The 15,222-nt window shown below is 55.8% G+C and overlaps 1 protein-coding gene across 1 annotated transcript; it reads right to left on the reverse strand.

The window, feature by feature from the left end:
- Positions 1-3,820: 3,820 nt before the first annotated feature.
- On the reverse strand, positions 3,821-14,935 carry ADAMTS15 (ADAM metallopeptidase with thrombospondin type 1 motif 15). Its single transcript, XM_015883988.3, has 8 exons — positions 13,889-14,935; positions 9,929-10,061; positions 9,002-9,169; positions 8,393-8,676; positions 7,895-8,072; positions 7,193-7,374; positions 6,915-7,090; positions 3,821-6,615 (listed from the first exon to the last, which is right to left on the reverse strand). The coding sequence occupies exons 1-8, from the start codon at positions 14,780-14,782 to the stop codon at positions 5,835-5,837; spliced, it is 2,796 nt and encodes a 931-aa protein (XP_015739474.1). The 5' UTR covers positions 14,783-14,935; the 3' UTR covers positions 3,821-5,834.
- Positions 14,936-15,222: the final 287 nt, after the last annotated feature.

The following is a 15,222-nucleotide window of genomic DNA, read 5'->3' on the forward strand; positions in this document are numbered from 1 at the left end:
TCCGTGCTTTTTGTTGTTGTTGTTATTATTAATTCTTTTTCTTTCTTTCGAAAAGGAAACAAAAGCATCGCCTCCCCCGCACACGCACGCGACGCGCTAATTGGAGCAGACATTGCTTTTCCAGAGCTAAATAGGAACCATCCCACTGCGGGCAGCCCCCAGATTTCAGGTTGCCCCCCAGAGGGGCTGCACCCACCCCATCTTTTCCCACAGATGGAGGGGTTTGAGCATTCCCCTTCATTTTTGCCAGCTCCCTTCTCCTTCACACGCAGCCCCTGCTGTTCAAACCTTGCCTCGTGCTTCTTCCCCTTCCTATGAAGCAAATTCCTCCTATTTTGTTCCCACCCCACAAGGCTGACGTGGATTGATGGTGTTTGTGGTGTCCCAAAGCCAGGATTTCCCCACGTGTTGTGGGATTAGGGATTACCCAGAGCCAGCGCCCACCCCAAAGCACCACTCATTTCCCAAATCCCTTTGCCCTTTAGCTTGGCCTTAAACCACAAAGAAAAACCCAATGCCACCACTGGGGCCAAGTGACCAGCTCTGCTTTCCCATGTAATGCATTAAATATGGAGCCAGTGAGGGCAATGGGAACTGGGGGTGATGGGTTGGTGGTTTCTGCTGGCCATGGGGGTGATGGCACATGCAGTTTGGCCCTGTAAAAACCCCAAACTGGTGATGTAGCTCACAGAGAGAAAGGGAACAACCCAAAGAATTCCTTTTCAAGAAGGAGCCCATTCCCCACAGCTTCATACAACTGAAAATTAAAGAAAGGAAAATGCTCCCTGAACAAAAGAGCAGCATTTTCCTTTCTCCCCATCTCTTCTCAGGGCTGTGCATTACCTGTGCCCTGGCACTCATGGAGCATCTCTGCTGCTCTGTGATGCTCCAGGGAAGCAGATAAGCCAGCGTTCAGGTCCAGGTGGGATAACAGCTGCTCTGTGTTTGCAGAGCGAGGCAGTAGGGGCTGCCAAGCACGTCTCCCTCTTGAGGTTTCCCTTGTTTTCATTCCTTCGCCTTGTTTCCTTTTCTCTGCCTTTGGGATAAAACAGCACCATCCAGGTTCTCCTTATCTTTCAGTGCCTGTTTCCCTCCGTGGTTGTTTGTGGGTTTTTTTTGGCATAACATATCCTCACCTCAAAAGTAAGTGCTGAATGCAGGGGTTAATGGGCACCTTGGGACTGCCCCGGTCAAGGCAGTGCCTCACCATGGTGATACCCCAAAACTCATCACCTCCTCCTAAATCCAGAGGGGTCCCAGAGGTGGATGAAGCCTTCAGGCTCCCTACTTCCATACCTCAATGCACTTTCCCCTCCATCCCTGCTCCAAATGTCCTGACCACATCCACACAACACATGGGGCTGCTTCTGGACAGCATGTGTCACTGGGACCATGGAGAGCCACGAGGATGCAGTCCCTGCAGTGACCAGGGTTTTGCCAACACGTGTTTCTGCTATTCAGAGCCTGCACACTGCACTTGGAATGCAGTGCAAACAATATGGCATTGCATAAAAGGCCAAAGCAGCACAGGGACACTGAGACACGTCCCCAAGTGCCTGGTGGCCATGGGCAGCATACTGCTTTCTTACAGCAATATGTGTGAGTGCAGAGCAGGCAGCAGCTGTTACTGTCACTGCAAGTAATTACCCTCATGCCTGGATCGCATGCAGTGCTGTTACTTGCAGGACTCCAAAACATCTGCCCTTCAGGGCTCGTATTTCCAGAGCTGCCAATCCAACACCTCTCCCCGGTGCTAAATTCATTTACAAGGAGGAAAATAAAACACTTTAAAAAATAAATAATCAAGCCACATTAAATAACCCTTTGGGAGCCCTTCTGCCCCCCAGGCTGAACTTGATATTAATTGCACCAAACCCAACAGCACTGTCCCCAGGAGGGGCTGGGGGCTCATACAACCATGCAGCCATTTCCAGGTGCTTTGCCTAGCTAAGGGCTGTAGTCATTAGCAGCCACCCGATGGGCTCAGCTCATGCCCTCACCTCCACACACAGTGCTGACATAGGCAGCCAATGCCAGCCTTCTTCTGGAGGTGTTTGCATGCATAGAAACATCCATGTGGAGCCTTGCAAAGAGCTTTGCCTCAGTGCATTCCCAACCTGCTGCCCTTCAGCAAGGAGGTGATTCTGTTGGCCCTACGTGCGTGAGCTCTGCTGCCAGATTCCAGTTGGCCGGACTGATTTTGGCACTGGTTGAGTTGTATAATTAGAAAAAATACAGGGGAAGAAAAAAAAAAAACAACTCACATGGATTCTTGTGGGAAAGTGTCATTTTACTGGCCGGGGAAGATGATGTGGGGAAGTTTAGTCTGCTGCAAGTGACCGACAGCCTATGGTGGCAAAGGGGGAATCAATTATTTTGGCATAGAAATGCATTCTTGTGTCCCATCGCTGCTCCACATCAGTATTTTCACGTGAGCATCGCTGCTGGCTGGGCCACGTGTTCCCCATTAGCACTGTTTGTTCCCCCTATGTCTGGTGGTGCTTTTGTCTCCAGGCAGAAAGAAAGAACAACAATAAAGGCAATGATAACAGAAAGGGAACGTCCACTCCTCCAAAGGCATCTTCAGTGCCTGGGCTCAGTGAGGGACAGTTTGGAACAAGCAATGTGCCCTGTGTCCCTATGTCTGCCACCCTCATAGCCCTGCATTGCTGCAGCATTGCTCCTCCCTCCCCAGGAGCTCACCTGTGCCCCCACCCCGCTCCAGGTGCCCACGCTTATCCCTGAGCCGTTAAGTAATTGCAGCCTTCCCAGTAACGCAGAGCCCTGAGCAAACAGACCACGACTTGGCTAAACACAGACCTTCCCTTTGAACTGGGGTTCTGGCATCAGTACCCGGCTTCTTCCTTCCTTCCCAGGTAAATGTTTCCTTTGTGCATGTTTTTATCTCCCTGGGTGATTTGTTCGGGTTACATATGGCTATCGCTGAGCCCCGGAAGTGCAAACCCTCTGCTCCTAATAAAGCTGTATGCAGTTGGAGCTGCTGCAGTGTGGGATTTCTTGGGGTTGAAGTTGAGCTTCTCATGGGGTGAGGCAGAGCTGTATGTCACCAGGCTGCAGAGGGGAAGGTGTTCACTTGGGGCTGTTGTGCTTTTCTTTGGTACTGGAAATGTGTTTTGCCTTATGGGGGGAAAGGGAAAATACCAAAGTGTTGGAGCATAACTGCAATTGTTCAGGGGGAAATAAAAGCTGAGGCAGTGACATCAGGCACCCCCCATTAGCAGGCAGTGCCTTATCTCACTGCTGGCCCTGATCAGAGGGAGAGGAGGGCTGGAAGCTGTTGAATGTTCTACAAGCACTGAGCAACCCCCCCCCCCCCCAGCTTTCCCTGAGCTGCTGCAGGTGTGGGAAAGGGGATGGATGGAATGAATGACGCCAGGGGAGCACGTTGGGAATGGGTACTCCCAGCTCATGGTATGCACAGACGCAGTTGTTCCAGGATGTGAGAGCACTGTTCCAGTTTGCATTTAACTTTTAACTCTGTGCTGCTGTGATTCTTACTGAAGAATATCTCGATTCCAGCTAAAGCAAACCAGCCTCGTGGCACAGCCTTGCTGCAATTCCTCCCAATGCAGGCGAGCCCTGCACTTGCATGGACTCATCCAACATGATGTTTTTTTGCCAACTACAAATTCTCCAGCAGAAGCAAGACAAATTGCCATAATATTCCAAATAATATGTTTAGACCTTACAATTTTTTTTTTTCCCTTAAGTTAATGAGCTGGTGCTGCAATACACCGGGATATACGCTGCCAACACCAGCCAAGCAACGTGGGCACAAAAACAGCCCCCTGGAGCAAGGTGGATCTTTAAATATGGTTTTTATTTCAGGTTTGCTATTGATGCACAAACAGCAGAGATCGATGTTTAGTATACATGGTATACACAAAGCAGCCAGTACAATAGGCATCTCCATCCTTTTGCTGCACACTCGGCAAAAGAACTGCAATCAAGAAATCCCTCCCACCCCATCCTTCCCCCCCATCGGACAAGGATGACAGTTTCTCGGTGGCTTGGAAACCATCTATTTGATGGCAAGACACAAAGGGCAGCTCCTTGGAGCTCTGTCCCCATACGAAAGCACTGCAGGCTCGGCTACGCAGGAAAACTGTCCAGAAAATGGATGATGCGTTCATGGGAATGTAGACCTGGAAGGGATTTCCTAGAACATTAAATCCCATCCCCGCTGTGCAAAGCAACCGCAACATCTGCTCCTGGCTCTATCAAGCATCGTGGAGACCAGAAATATTATTATGCTCAAAAAGGCATTACACAAATCCAGGGAGGGTGGGTCTGCAAACAGTATCATGAGAAATCTGCTAAGCTGGTGGGAAAGGTCTCCACGAGAACGTTTGTGCTGTTCCTTGGGACCCTTCTGACCACGCTCACAGCTGACCACTGCTGGAGGTTTGGTGGAGTATGAAGAGCTTCCATATGCACTGAGCAGGCTCCAAGCATCTCACTGCTGAGGCAGCAGCCTACCCAAAAACTGGGATCGACCCTTCTGCTCTTCCTGATAGTGACATGTCTTGATCAAGAGGTCAACAGCAAGCTCCCTCCAAGGGACCTTCATCAGTAGGAAAGCAAGACGTGAAATGATCCCTGATGGTTTGAGCAGGAGGCTTATGGGGGAAGGTGTGTGGCAGGATTGTGGTGAGGTAAGGCAGCATCTGGACACAGAGGAGGTATGGAATGAGCCCTAGCACAAAACTCAGGAGGATGCAGCTGGTTGTGGATGATCTGCAGGAGCAGGAGGGTCAGGACAGCCCCAAAGCCACATTCTAGGTCAGAACACAGCTGGAGGTTAATACAGAGCAAAGTAACCCTGAAGCTTGGAGTGGGGCAGGCAGCAGGGTGCCTGGGCATGGCATGCTAGTCCTGCAAGCACCATTTTCAGAGCAGAGTTGAGCACCAGCGACAGGCAGGGATGCTCCCAGGCACCGCACCATGATGCTACAGTACAGCTGGTTATTTCTGCAGTTACTGCTCTCATTGCACCTCAACTGTGATCCCTTTTAGCCCCAAAGAGCTTTACATCCTGCCCTGCACCAGGGTGTAAATAAGCATCTGGCTGTGTTCTAGGCACCCATTTAGCCAAGAGCCAGTCTCAGCCTCCCCAAAGCACCATAGGAAAACCTCAGCCCCAGGAGAGGCTCTGCTGGAGGCAATGCTATCCTCTCCATGCCAGGTGGGGAGGAGGTTAAACAACACAGAGTTAAGCACCATAAAGTATACACTGGTCAGATCATAAACATGAGGAGAAAATAGGAATCAAAGCACCACCTCCCAGCCTGGCACTTGGGCTCCCCATTGGCATGCAGAGCTGTGAAGTCACTGCTTGCATGCCCTGAAGGTAACAGTCCTACAAAACCCTGTTGGACAGTACAACTTGCCATCATCGCATCAGTAAATCCATTTGGTCCCATGCAGAAAATCAGGGAAGGGGGAGGTAGGCTTGGCCCTGGGAAGATGGGGCAGGTGTTGGCTGTGCCATGCGGGGGTGTCCCCTCTGTGTGTCCTCGGGGCCATCCTGGCAGTGATTTCTGTCTGTCTGTCCTCCAGCTCCCAGCTGCGGGTCCCCATGTGTGCGGCAGCATCGAGGTAGGTTGGTTCCTGCTCACCTCCGAGCAACCCGCTCAGTGAAAGCCCTCTCATCACCTGGTTGTGCGCCCTTCCCCGCGCCCAGGTCTCTTTATTTCGTTGTCTGTTTGTTTTCCCTTTTTTACCCTCATTTGATATGTGCTATGGACATCTTCCCTTCTCACAGCCCCTGGCCGCTGCCCGAGAGACACCAAGTCCATCCTCACTGGCACAGCTCAGCACGGCCTCAAGGTGCAGAAATCCAACTCCTGCGGCTTCCTCCGAAAACTGCAGCTCTCCCTGGGCAGCAGCCTCCCACTGGAGGCCACGCACTTCAGCATCCTCCTCTTGAAGCCTTTCCCACAACTCTTGGAGCAAGGAGCCCATGGTCCTGTTTCCCACGCCGGGCAGGGCTCCCCGCAGGACCGCACCTCAGCCGGCCTTTGTGCAGCCTCGCATTCGGAGGCTGGGTGGCCATAGGAGTCATGGCAAGCTACTGCCCGCTTCTGCAGCCCGCTGCCACAGGTAACAGAGCACGCCTCCCAGCCACCTGCTGCCCACTTGTAGGAGGGACGCTTGTAGGTCGGTCTGCCCCCATCCAAGCGGTTGGACAAGCTGAGGACGCTGTTGTTGAGGTCCGGAGGAGCTTTGCCCTCCTTCTTGTAGGAGGTTTTGTCCTCCTTGCTCTCCTTGGGGAGGTAGAAGGAGTAGCGCACCCGGGGAGGGGTCATCTTCCCCACGGAGAGCACCTCCAAAGTCAAGGGCTCCTGGATGGGTTTGAAGGCTTGCAGGCTCTCAACAGCGGTGCCGGTGCCGCTGTAGCGCAGCACGCTGCCCTTCACCATCAGGTCCCTCTCCACGGCTGAGACGATGAAGTGCCCGTTCAGCAGGTACTTGCCCTGCCCGTTCTTCAGTGCCAGGTAGTTGTCGTCGCTGATCAGCCCCTTGTAGCCCCGCTGGCGGATGTCGATGTTGGAGGCTCCGGCGGGGATCACCACCACAAAGTTGTAGCCATGCCTGGAAGGAGGAAGCAGGCAGGATGAGCCACTAGGCACAGAGCTGCAGATGTCCCATCTCCAGCACTAAGCTTATCTCCTCCATCCTATAGAGATCTTTCTGCACGCTGTTTCATCCAGGCTGTGCTCACCCAGATATGAGAAGCTCAGCAGAGCTGGCTCCAACACCAGAAGCCATGAGCTTGCTAACACGTACTACTGCTTCAGAGCAGGCACCTTGGAGGATTTGCTCATCATCATCCCCACACCTTCCTGTGTCCACCCCACAGAAGAACTCGCATGTGGTCCCCCAGCACTTACATGGGTTTGGTGAATAAGCCTGAGACCTTCTTGCAGCTCCTGTTGTCTCCTCCACATACGCTGCATTTGTCAAATTTCTTCTTGGAGCCAAGCTTCCCATCACAGCCCGCTTTGATGCATTTGCCCTGGACGCAGACTGACGTGGAGTCTGGGGAGCACGGGGTGCCGTCCACAACCTGCAGGAGAGTGAGTAAGGCAACAGCTGCACCCTGCATCACCCCACAGTCATCCTGCAGCCACCCAGCATCAGCCCAGCAGCCTCCCCAGCTCTCACCAACCTTGGGTGCCAGCACATAGAAGTACCCTGTGCCATTCGCCCGGCAGATGAGCTTGCATTTATCCCGGGGTGAGACGCCAGAGTATTTGGGGACCCAGGAGACGGAGGCGGTGAGGCGGTTGGTGCTGTGGCCGTAGCCATTGAATGCCTCACACTGCTCTTCTCGGAAGCTCTTTCCTGGCACTAGAAGGAACACAGTGTGCATCAGATGGGGCACAGACTGGTGCCCCAGGGCAGGTGTTACTGCTTGTTAGGGGCAGCCGTGCAAAGCCTGCAGCCTCAGCACAGCAACTCGGAAGCATTTTGCTCCTTGCACAATGCAACAGGGCGCGACGGGACTGCAAATGGCAAGGTCACCTCTGACATTTGCAAGGGGCACGTTTAGGGGCATGTTTGAACCGTGTTTCCAAGTGCTTTGAAACAGTCAAAGAATTTGACATTTGGAGATTGGCTTTACTCCCACCCCACCCAAAGAGCTGTGGCAACTCTGGGGTTTTGGTGTGCTTGAGGATCAGCTCTGCTGGAATTCAGCTGCTCTGGGGATGCAAGCAGTGCCTCTGCAGTGGGCTGAGCAGAGGATTCACAGCTTCAGTCAGCTCATCCTGCTCAGCTCACAGGCATCAACACGTGCAAGAAGCTGGGCTTCCCTTTGGCTCAACACCTTATGAAGTCAGGCCATGTATTTTAGCAAGTTTTGCCTTACCTGCAGCTGAGCAGGGCTCCAGGTTGCAGGAGCGATACTTGACGCGGACACCCTCGCAGTAGGAGCCGCCGTTGGAGGGCACAGGGTTGGTGCACTCACGCTTGGCCAGCTGCACCCCCCCGCCACACGTCCGTGAGCACGTCCCATAGGGCGCCCACTTGGCCCAGCCTCCATCCACCTGCAGGGACATGGCACAGCATCACCTGCTGTCCCCTTCCCTCATGGCTTCCATCTCTGCCCCCTCTGGACTCAAGCTGGACCCTTTGCTAGTTTCATTAGCAAGCAAAACCTGTGGCTTTGCCTATCCTGGATCTTATGGGATGGGCCGAGCAGCACAGCAGCATCCAGCCTGCTTGCATTGTCTATCCCTGCTCTCTCCTCACCTTTCTCCATTATTATCCCCTTGCAGGATTCCCCACTGGGGACTGCTCAGCCAGCACCAATGCAGAAGCACTGAGGGATCATCCACGGGGCATTCTCAGACTCACAGGTACTCACCCTGTACTTGCTGACGTTGTGCCTCTCCACGCAGGCACCTTTCAGGCAGAATCGTCCCTCCCCGCAGCTGGTGCCATCAGCCCAAGGGAAGTGCCTTGTCTGGCAGACGATCTGCCCACGTGCTTTGCCGGTGCACCAGAGCTTGGCACAGTACTGCATGTAGGGGCAGGGCTTGGAGCCCACCCCAAAGGCCAGCTCACACTGCTGGTTCAGGCTGTAGCTCGTCCCAGGCAGATCCTCGGGCAGCGGGATGGGGTTGGAGGGCTGGTCCAGCAAGCAGTCTCCTGAGGGAGCAGGGAGAGGAACATTGAGTGGGTCCTTATGGGACTGTGAGCTGCCTTGCATTCAGCCACAGCTCAGGCCACTGCTGTGGATAAGAAATTCAACAACAAAAGGCAGAGGACCCAAGTGATGCCATGTTCTTGGTGAAGGTGGGTAGAGCTGAGCTGGGGACTGTCTAAGGAACCCAGCTGGCGATGAAACACCGCTCAGCTCTGTTTCCTTCTCGATTTCTTGGGAGAGCAGGGAGAAATTTGCTGCCTACCCCAACAGCCTGTTCCCATCAGCATCGCAGGGACAATGACAGCAGACAAGAGGACAAGAACTCACCGTGGCCACTGTCAAGGAAGTCGGTGATGATGGCAGCACTGCAGGCTGACCAGGGGTTGGCGCGGTCGATTTGGATGAGGGTGGGAGACATCATGTGGTTGGTCTTCAGCCGGCCAAACACTTCCTCACAGGCCTTCACGTTGTCATGGGGCATGTTGAAGACGTGGCCTGGGAGATGGAGACAACGCAAATAACCACACTTGGCATTGCTTTGTGTACAGGGGGAAACTGAGGCACGGAGCATGGCATTCCTTCTAACAGCTGCAAAAGCTGTGGGCAGCTCGAGGAGGAGGAGGACCTGCCTGGGGAAGCACAGAGCTTGCAAAAGCCCTGGCTTGGGCTGCACATGGATGCTGAGAGCTGCAAGACAGGTATGTGTGAGCCACCCTGACAGCACCACCCCAAGCCTTTCCAGCATGCTTTCCCATCTGCGTCATGGATGGCCGTCATTTGCTAGGAAGGTCAAAGGAAATCACAAGGAAAAGGAGATCGGAGCTCATCCTTCACCCTGCAGAGCCACACAAGTGTCTCCAAACGTAGGTGTGCCCTCAGCATCCCCCTCTGCTATTTCAGGATTCTCGAATTCTGGAAACCCGGCAACCACAACAGTGATGCCTTTCACTTTCTCAGCCCTTCCCCTCCTCCCCCCAGACAGAGGTGGAGTTTCCCCACTCCGGATGCCTGTCATTGTCTGTCCTTCCGGAGGCTGAACCGGGGCTATTTTGAACTTTGTCAGTGATTACTGAGCAGGGCTGGAGGATGAGTTTTGGTGACAGGAGGCAGGGCAGCATCTCCAATGCAAGCACAGCAATCAGACCAGCACTCAGATTTGCTCTAAAAACACAGAGTTTGTGATGCACTGCTCCCCCCCAGTGTTCTGGGACCTGGGGGACCCCATCCCATGCAGAGCCCCCAGCCATGCCTTACCCAGCTCATGGGCGGTGGTGAAAGCTGAGGGCAGCCCATCGTCCTCAATGACGGAGCAGCTGCGCTTGGGGTCGCACATGGTGCCCACGTCGGCCATGCCCAGAGTGTCACAGGTGGTGGCACCACACAGGTCCTGTGGGCACAGAGGTAAGGGGTTAACCCTGGGGTTGGTATTGACCCTGTTCCCACCGCAGACTTGTACCTGGCCCTAAGCTGCTGGGCAGGTGTCAGCCACAGAGAATGGGGACCACGCAGCCCCACGGTGAGGAGGAAACACAGGACCATGTCCCTCAGTGCCACGTCTCCATGGCTCAGGAACACCTCCAAGGGATGGTGACTCAGTGGCACTTTTGCATGTGACCCTTTTGTTACACACAGCATCCTCCTGTGCCTTCGGTGTCAGCGTTTCCTCCAGGCAGGGTGGAGCCCATTTCGGTGCAGAGGAGCCAGCTTGGCTCCATCCTTCTGTGAGCTCAAGGTCCGGACCCAGGCAAGTCAGTGGAAAGACCCGGCCTTGGCTGACAGCTGACCCATCTCTCCATTTCCTAGTGATAAAAAGCTCCCAGAGCAGGTCCAGCGTGCTACAGGAAAGGCTCCTATGTCCTCAATGACAACTGATGTCTCTCCAGGAGAAAGCAAGCCCAGCTGATGCAAGGAGCCGGCCCAGACCCCAGGACCACAGGCTGCCATTTCCAGCACCCACGGGTGCTACTACAAACCAGAAGCTGCTGGTTGAGGACATGCCACAGCCCAGCAGTTAACCTCGGATGCTCCCATCCCTCCAACCCTCTCCAAGAGACATTGTGCCAACCCCACAGCCAGCAATGCTCATCCTGGGCTCAGCCAAACCCTGCTCTCATCCATTTCTGTGTTCTCCTGGATGGGAAGTGATGTGATTTCTTCTCAATCTGCAGTCACTGCCTTTGGCCAGCACACCTCAAAGGAGCACAGCAGGATGGATGGATCCCTGCAGCTTCACCCCTGGGCTATTTCATCCCACTGAGCTGTAGCGGCGGCTTTGCATGGGGCAGGGAGAGCTGCTGCAGCTTTCCATATGAAAAGAAAACGTAAGGGACTCTCCGGGCGCTCCCATGCTATAAATAAGAGTGATTCATGCTCAGCTCCCAGCCAGCCAACTCGCCTGGGTTGCTAGAAACCTCATAGGAGCAACTCTGCCAACATTTCCAGCAAGGTTTCCAGGCTGAAGGCATTCCCATGCAGGCAGGTTCAGCTATCGGTAATGGCCCCAGCAACTCCAGAGAGCCCCAGCCAAAGCTGAGATGGGTTTAGCAGCAGCTGTAGGGCTGCAAAAAGCAGACGGGACCGCTCTCATGGGAGATGAACAGCCAAGGTATGGGGTGGGTGTGGGGGCCACTGCCTGGCAAGGTGCTGCAAGGTGGTGAGGAGGCTCCAACAGCTGAGCCCAGAATCCATCCTGGCTGCTGTGGCTGATGGAAAACCTGTCTTATAACCAGCTTCAACTCTGCTTCACAATAGCTTTCTGCATCCACTGGGAGCCCGTTGAATCCCAGGTCCTGTCTCACGCACAGTATCCCCATCCCACGGTGAGAACCAGCACATCCCAGTGAGCATGAGGTGCAGAGCTACACCTGGCCATGAGCAGGATTCAGCGCTGTGGGTTTGGAGGTGATGTGGGGTGCTCCGGGGAGGTGAGGACAAGCGGCCACTCCCTGTTCATTGCTCTTTTAGGAGTTCCTGTTTCCTGGCCGGCACAAAGAGCTGTTGGCTCCCGGCCCAGCACCTGTGCTGACACACTGACCCACTTCTCATTCTCAGCCTCGCCTGCTGACTGTGGGGCTGCAGGATGGAGCAGCTCCTCATGGGGCTTCCCATCACCCCCCTGCCTGGGCTCAGACCCCAACCACAGCCCCTTGAGCAGCAGCTCTGGGCTCTGATGGAGGGCTCCTGATCCCCCTGAAATATATCTCCAAGGCTGAGGGAGGCAAATGTGAGCAGCAGTGGGGGAATGGGAAGAAGGCTGGGAAGGAAATCCTGGATGAACACCAGGATGGGAAGAGGGCAACCCAAGCACTGACACCTGACATGTCCTCTGTGTGTAGATGGCTAGAAATAAAACCAGGAGCCCCAGCTTCGTCCCTGGACACCTTCTGAAGGCTGTTCTGCTTGCAGGCTTCTTGGGATGGTTTGCAGGTCACTTGAAGAACATCCCTGTGACTTTTACCTCCATTCCCTCTCAGAGGCCAAGGCCATCACACAAGCACTCTCCCAACTGTTGATGCTCCTCAGTGCGCGGGTCCAAAGCAATCCCAAAAATGTGAGCTCCCCAAAGGGCTGAAACCATCGGGTTTCTAAACACCCTCATGATGCTGAGCTACAGCGAGACATCCTTTGGTGCAATATCCCTGCAGCTGATGGCAGGCTCAGCAAGGCTTTGCTGTTACAGCTGGTGGGCATCAAGTTTGAGGATGGTGAATATTGCAGTCAAACACTTCTCTGTGACTTGAAGCACCGTTTCCAAGAGGCAGGAAGGCAGCAGCAGGACGGGTGCTCTGCAGTCCTTCCAGCAGGCACCAGCTTGGGTAGGAAGGTGAAAATCCCACGGCACATCCACACCATCCAGCTCAGCAGGACTGAGCTCCCCAAAGGCGAATCCGAGGTCCGGCTTAGGGAGCGCAGACAGTGCAGTCCCATCCATCAGCAACGTGTTGACACAACTGGAAACTGCCGATCAACCGAGCTCGAAGTGAAATTTAAGTCGGGGTCTTATGTAACAGCTTTTTGGCAGGGAGATAAGCTCTGGGGTGTCGGGGGACCACAGATGGATGCATTCAAGGAAGGCAGATGTCTCCTTGATCGTGTGCCTTTGCATTGAGCTTGCCTTGGGATTTCAGTAATGGATGGCTTAGCAATGCGTAAAAAATGCAGCCCATCCATGCTGCGTGCTGCACGACAGAGAGGCCGTCAGATCTCTGGGACCAGCTCTGTCCCACGTGCAGCTCCACTGACCTCACCAGGCTTCCACCAGCGATGGAGCTGCCTCCTCCCTTCACAGCTGCCTGGTGCCTGCAGGAGCTGCTCCAGCAGATTTACACCCAGCCAGGGGACGCAGCTCCTGCTGTGGATGGGGTCTCATGTCCCACACAGCATCACTGCTGCTAACACGTGCTGAGCGAGATGGAAGCTACGCCCTTCCCACCCACGTGTGCTTGACTTGGAAAGAGGTTTTGGGAATGGCCTCAGAATTGCTGAGCGGAGTTCCTGACCTGTCCCTAATCCAAAGATATCTGGGCAGGGACAGGGGAAAGAGAAAGCACAAGTTGCCGTTGCTGGCCAAACCCGCTGTGCTTGAGGTGAAATGTGACTGTATCCCCTTGGAAGGGCTGCATCCTCCTTCCCTTCCTACAGCAACTGGTGCTGCTGGTTGCCCATCACAGTGACATTTCTAGCAAGAAACAAGAGCAGCACTGCAAAGCCTCTGCAGCCCAGCAGGGATACAGCAGGGTCTGCTCCCCAGGCTGAGTGCTGGCTGTCCTTCCAGCCCTGAATTCAGTCCATGCAGAACAGCCAGGGCAAGGAGGAGAGCTCCAGGTTCTCAGGAGGACCTCGTGCATGACTCAGAGGAAGTGGGGAGAGGCTTTTTCTTGGCAGGTGGCACTGCAGCTGGGGGGACATGGAGCTGACCGCTCTCCTTTTGAGCTCAGGCCCTGCATTTTGGGTGGCAGAGCTGGCTGCCAATGTGGAGCTGAGTGGCAGTTTTGTGGGCACGGAGACAACCTCTGTGCACCTCCTGGCCTTGCTCCCCCATCAGCTTTCTGCAGGGCTGGCTCCCTCCCAACCATCCAACCCAGACAATGAGCTACTTTGGAAAGGGGTCCGGGGTGGTGGGGACACAAGAGGGGTGACAGGGTGCAGGACACCTGGAGGGGAGGAGAGCAGCCCTGCTGGGTCGTCCCCACCTCCCCAAGGACCCGCACCCACCTGCTTGGTGAAGAGGATGGCGGTGTCCCAGTACTCGGGGTGCTTGTCGCTGACTTTGTTCCACTTCTTCTGCCAGGCACAGAAGTTGCGGAGGGTGAGGGCGGCGTTGCTGGTGACTTTGGGCCCTTTGTCATCCTGCCCGATGAGGAGGAACTTGACGACGGAGATCTGGATGGGGTTGCGGATGCTGGGATGCTTGTAGAGTCGGGCGGCTGTTGCCATGAGCGTGAGCAGGTAGTGCTGCAAGTCATCCCCGTGGAACTTCACCATGGACTCATCGGCCACCACCAAGGTCTCCACGTACCGGGGCACGGAGGCAAAGCGTTTAGTTCTCCCTCCTGCCTTCCCCCCGGCTGCTCTCCCCCGGTATTTCTCCAGAGCCTGCAGCACTCCGGGGGTGAGCCCGGAGCCCACCGCGCAGCGCGACGCGGAGGTACCCAGGGGGTGGGCGACGTTGCGGCGCTGCAGGCGGTGAGCCCCGCCGTGCTCCGCTCCCGGCAGCGGGCTGATGGTGTACTCGGCTCCCCGGTAGCCGAAAGCCCCCCGGAGCCCCCCGCAGAGGCTGAGAGCGGCGAAGGACTCTCGGTCCGCGTTGACATCCCCCGAGTAGAAGCAGTGGCGGAGGTGATGGGGACGGGAGGCGCCGGGCGCGGAGCCCAGGTATTGAGCGGCGAAGGCGGGGGCGATGAATCCGGCGTCGGGGGAGAGATGCAGGTAGAAATCCTCCCCGAAAGCCGACAGCTGGAACACCACGGCCTCGGCGGGGCCGCGCCTGAAGTAGGGCCGCCCGTTGATGTCGGGGTCGAGGCGGAGCGGGGTGACCACCGCCGTGTCCCCCGGGGGTGCGCTCAGCGCTCGGGCGCCCAGCAGCAGCGGCAGCAGCAGCGGCAGCATCGTCCCGGCTCACATGTGGGGAGAAAGCAGGAGCCAGTCCCTGCTGCTGCTGCTGCTGCTGCTGCTGCTGCTGCTTCCTCCGTGCCTCCTTCTTTTTGCTAAAACTCGGCTGGAAGGAGCGGAGCGGCTGCTCGAGCCGCCTGCCCCGCCGCTACCTGCCTTCTGGGGCGCATCGCCTTTATATACTGCGGGGCCGGGGGGAGCGGGGCGCGGCTTGGCCCCGCCGCAGCCACTCCGGTGCGGGGGGCCGGGAGCGGAGCGGGGCAGGGAGAGGAGCGAGGCCGGGAGCGGAGAGCTCCGCCCGGGAACCGCAGCCACCTTCCCCGGGCGCTTGCGGGAGGGGACGGAGGAAGCCGGGCTTTGCGCTCCGGCTCCGAGCTGCGGAACTGGGGTGGGTTCCCTACCGACCCGCGGGGATGCTGAGAGAGGCTGCCAGTACT

The sequence above is a fragment of the Coturnix japonica genome, chromosome 34, assembly GCF_054131305.1.
Source record: "Coturnix japonica strain WE chromosome 34, WE-NBRP24, whole genome shotgun sequence".
Lineage (NCBI taxonomy): Eukaryota > Metazoa > Chordata > Aves > Galliformes > Phasianidae > Coturnix > Coturnix japonica.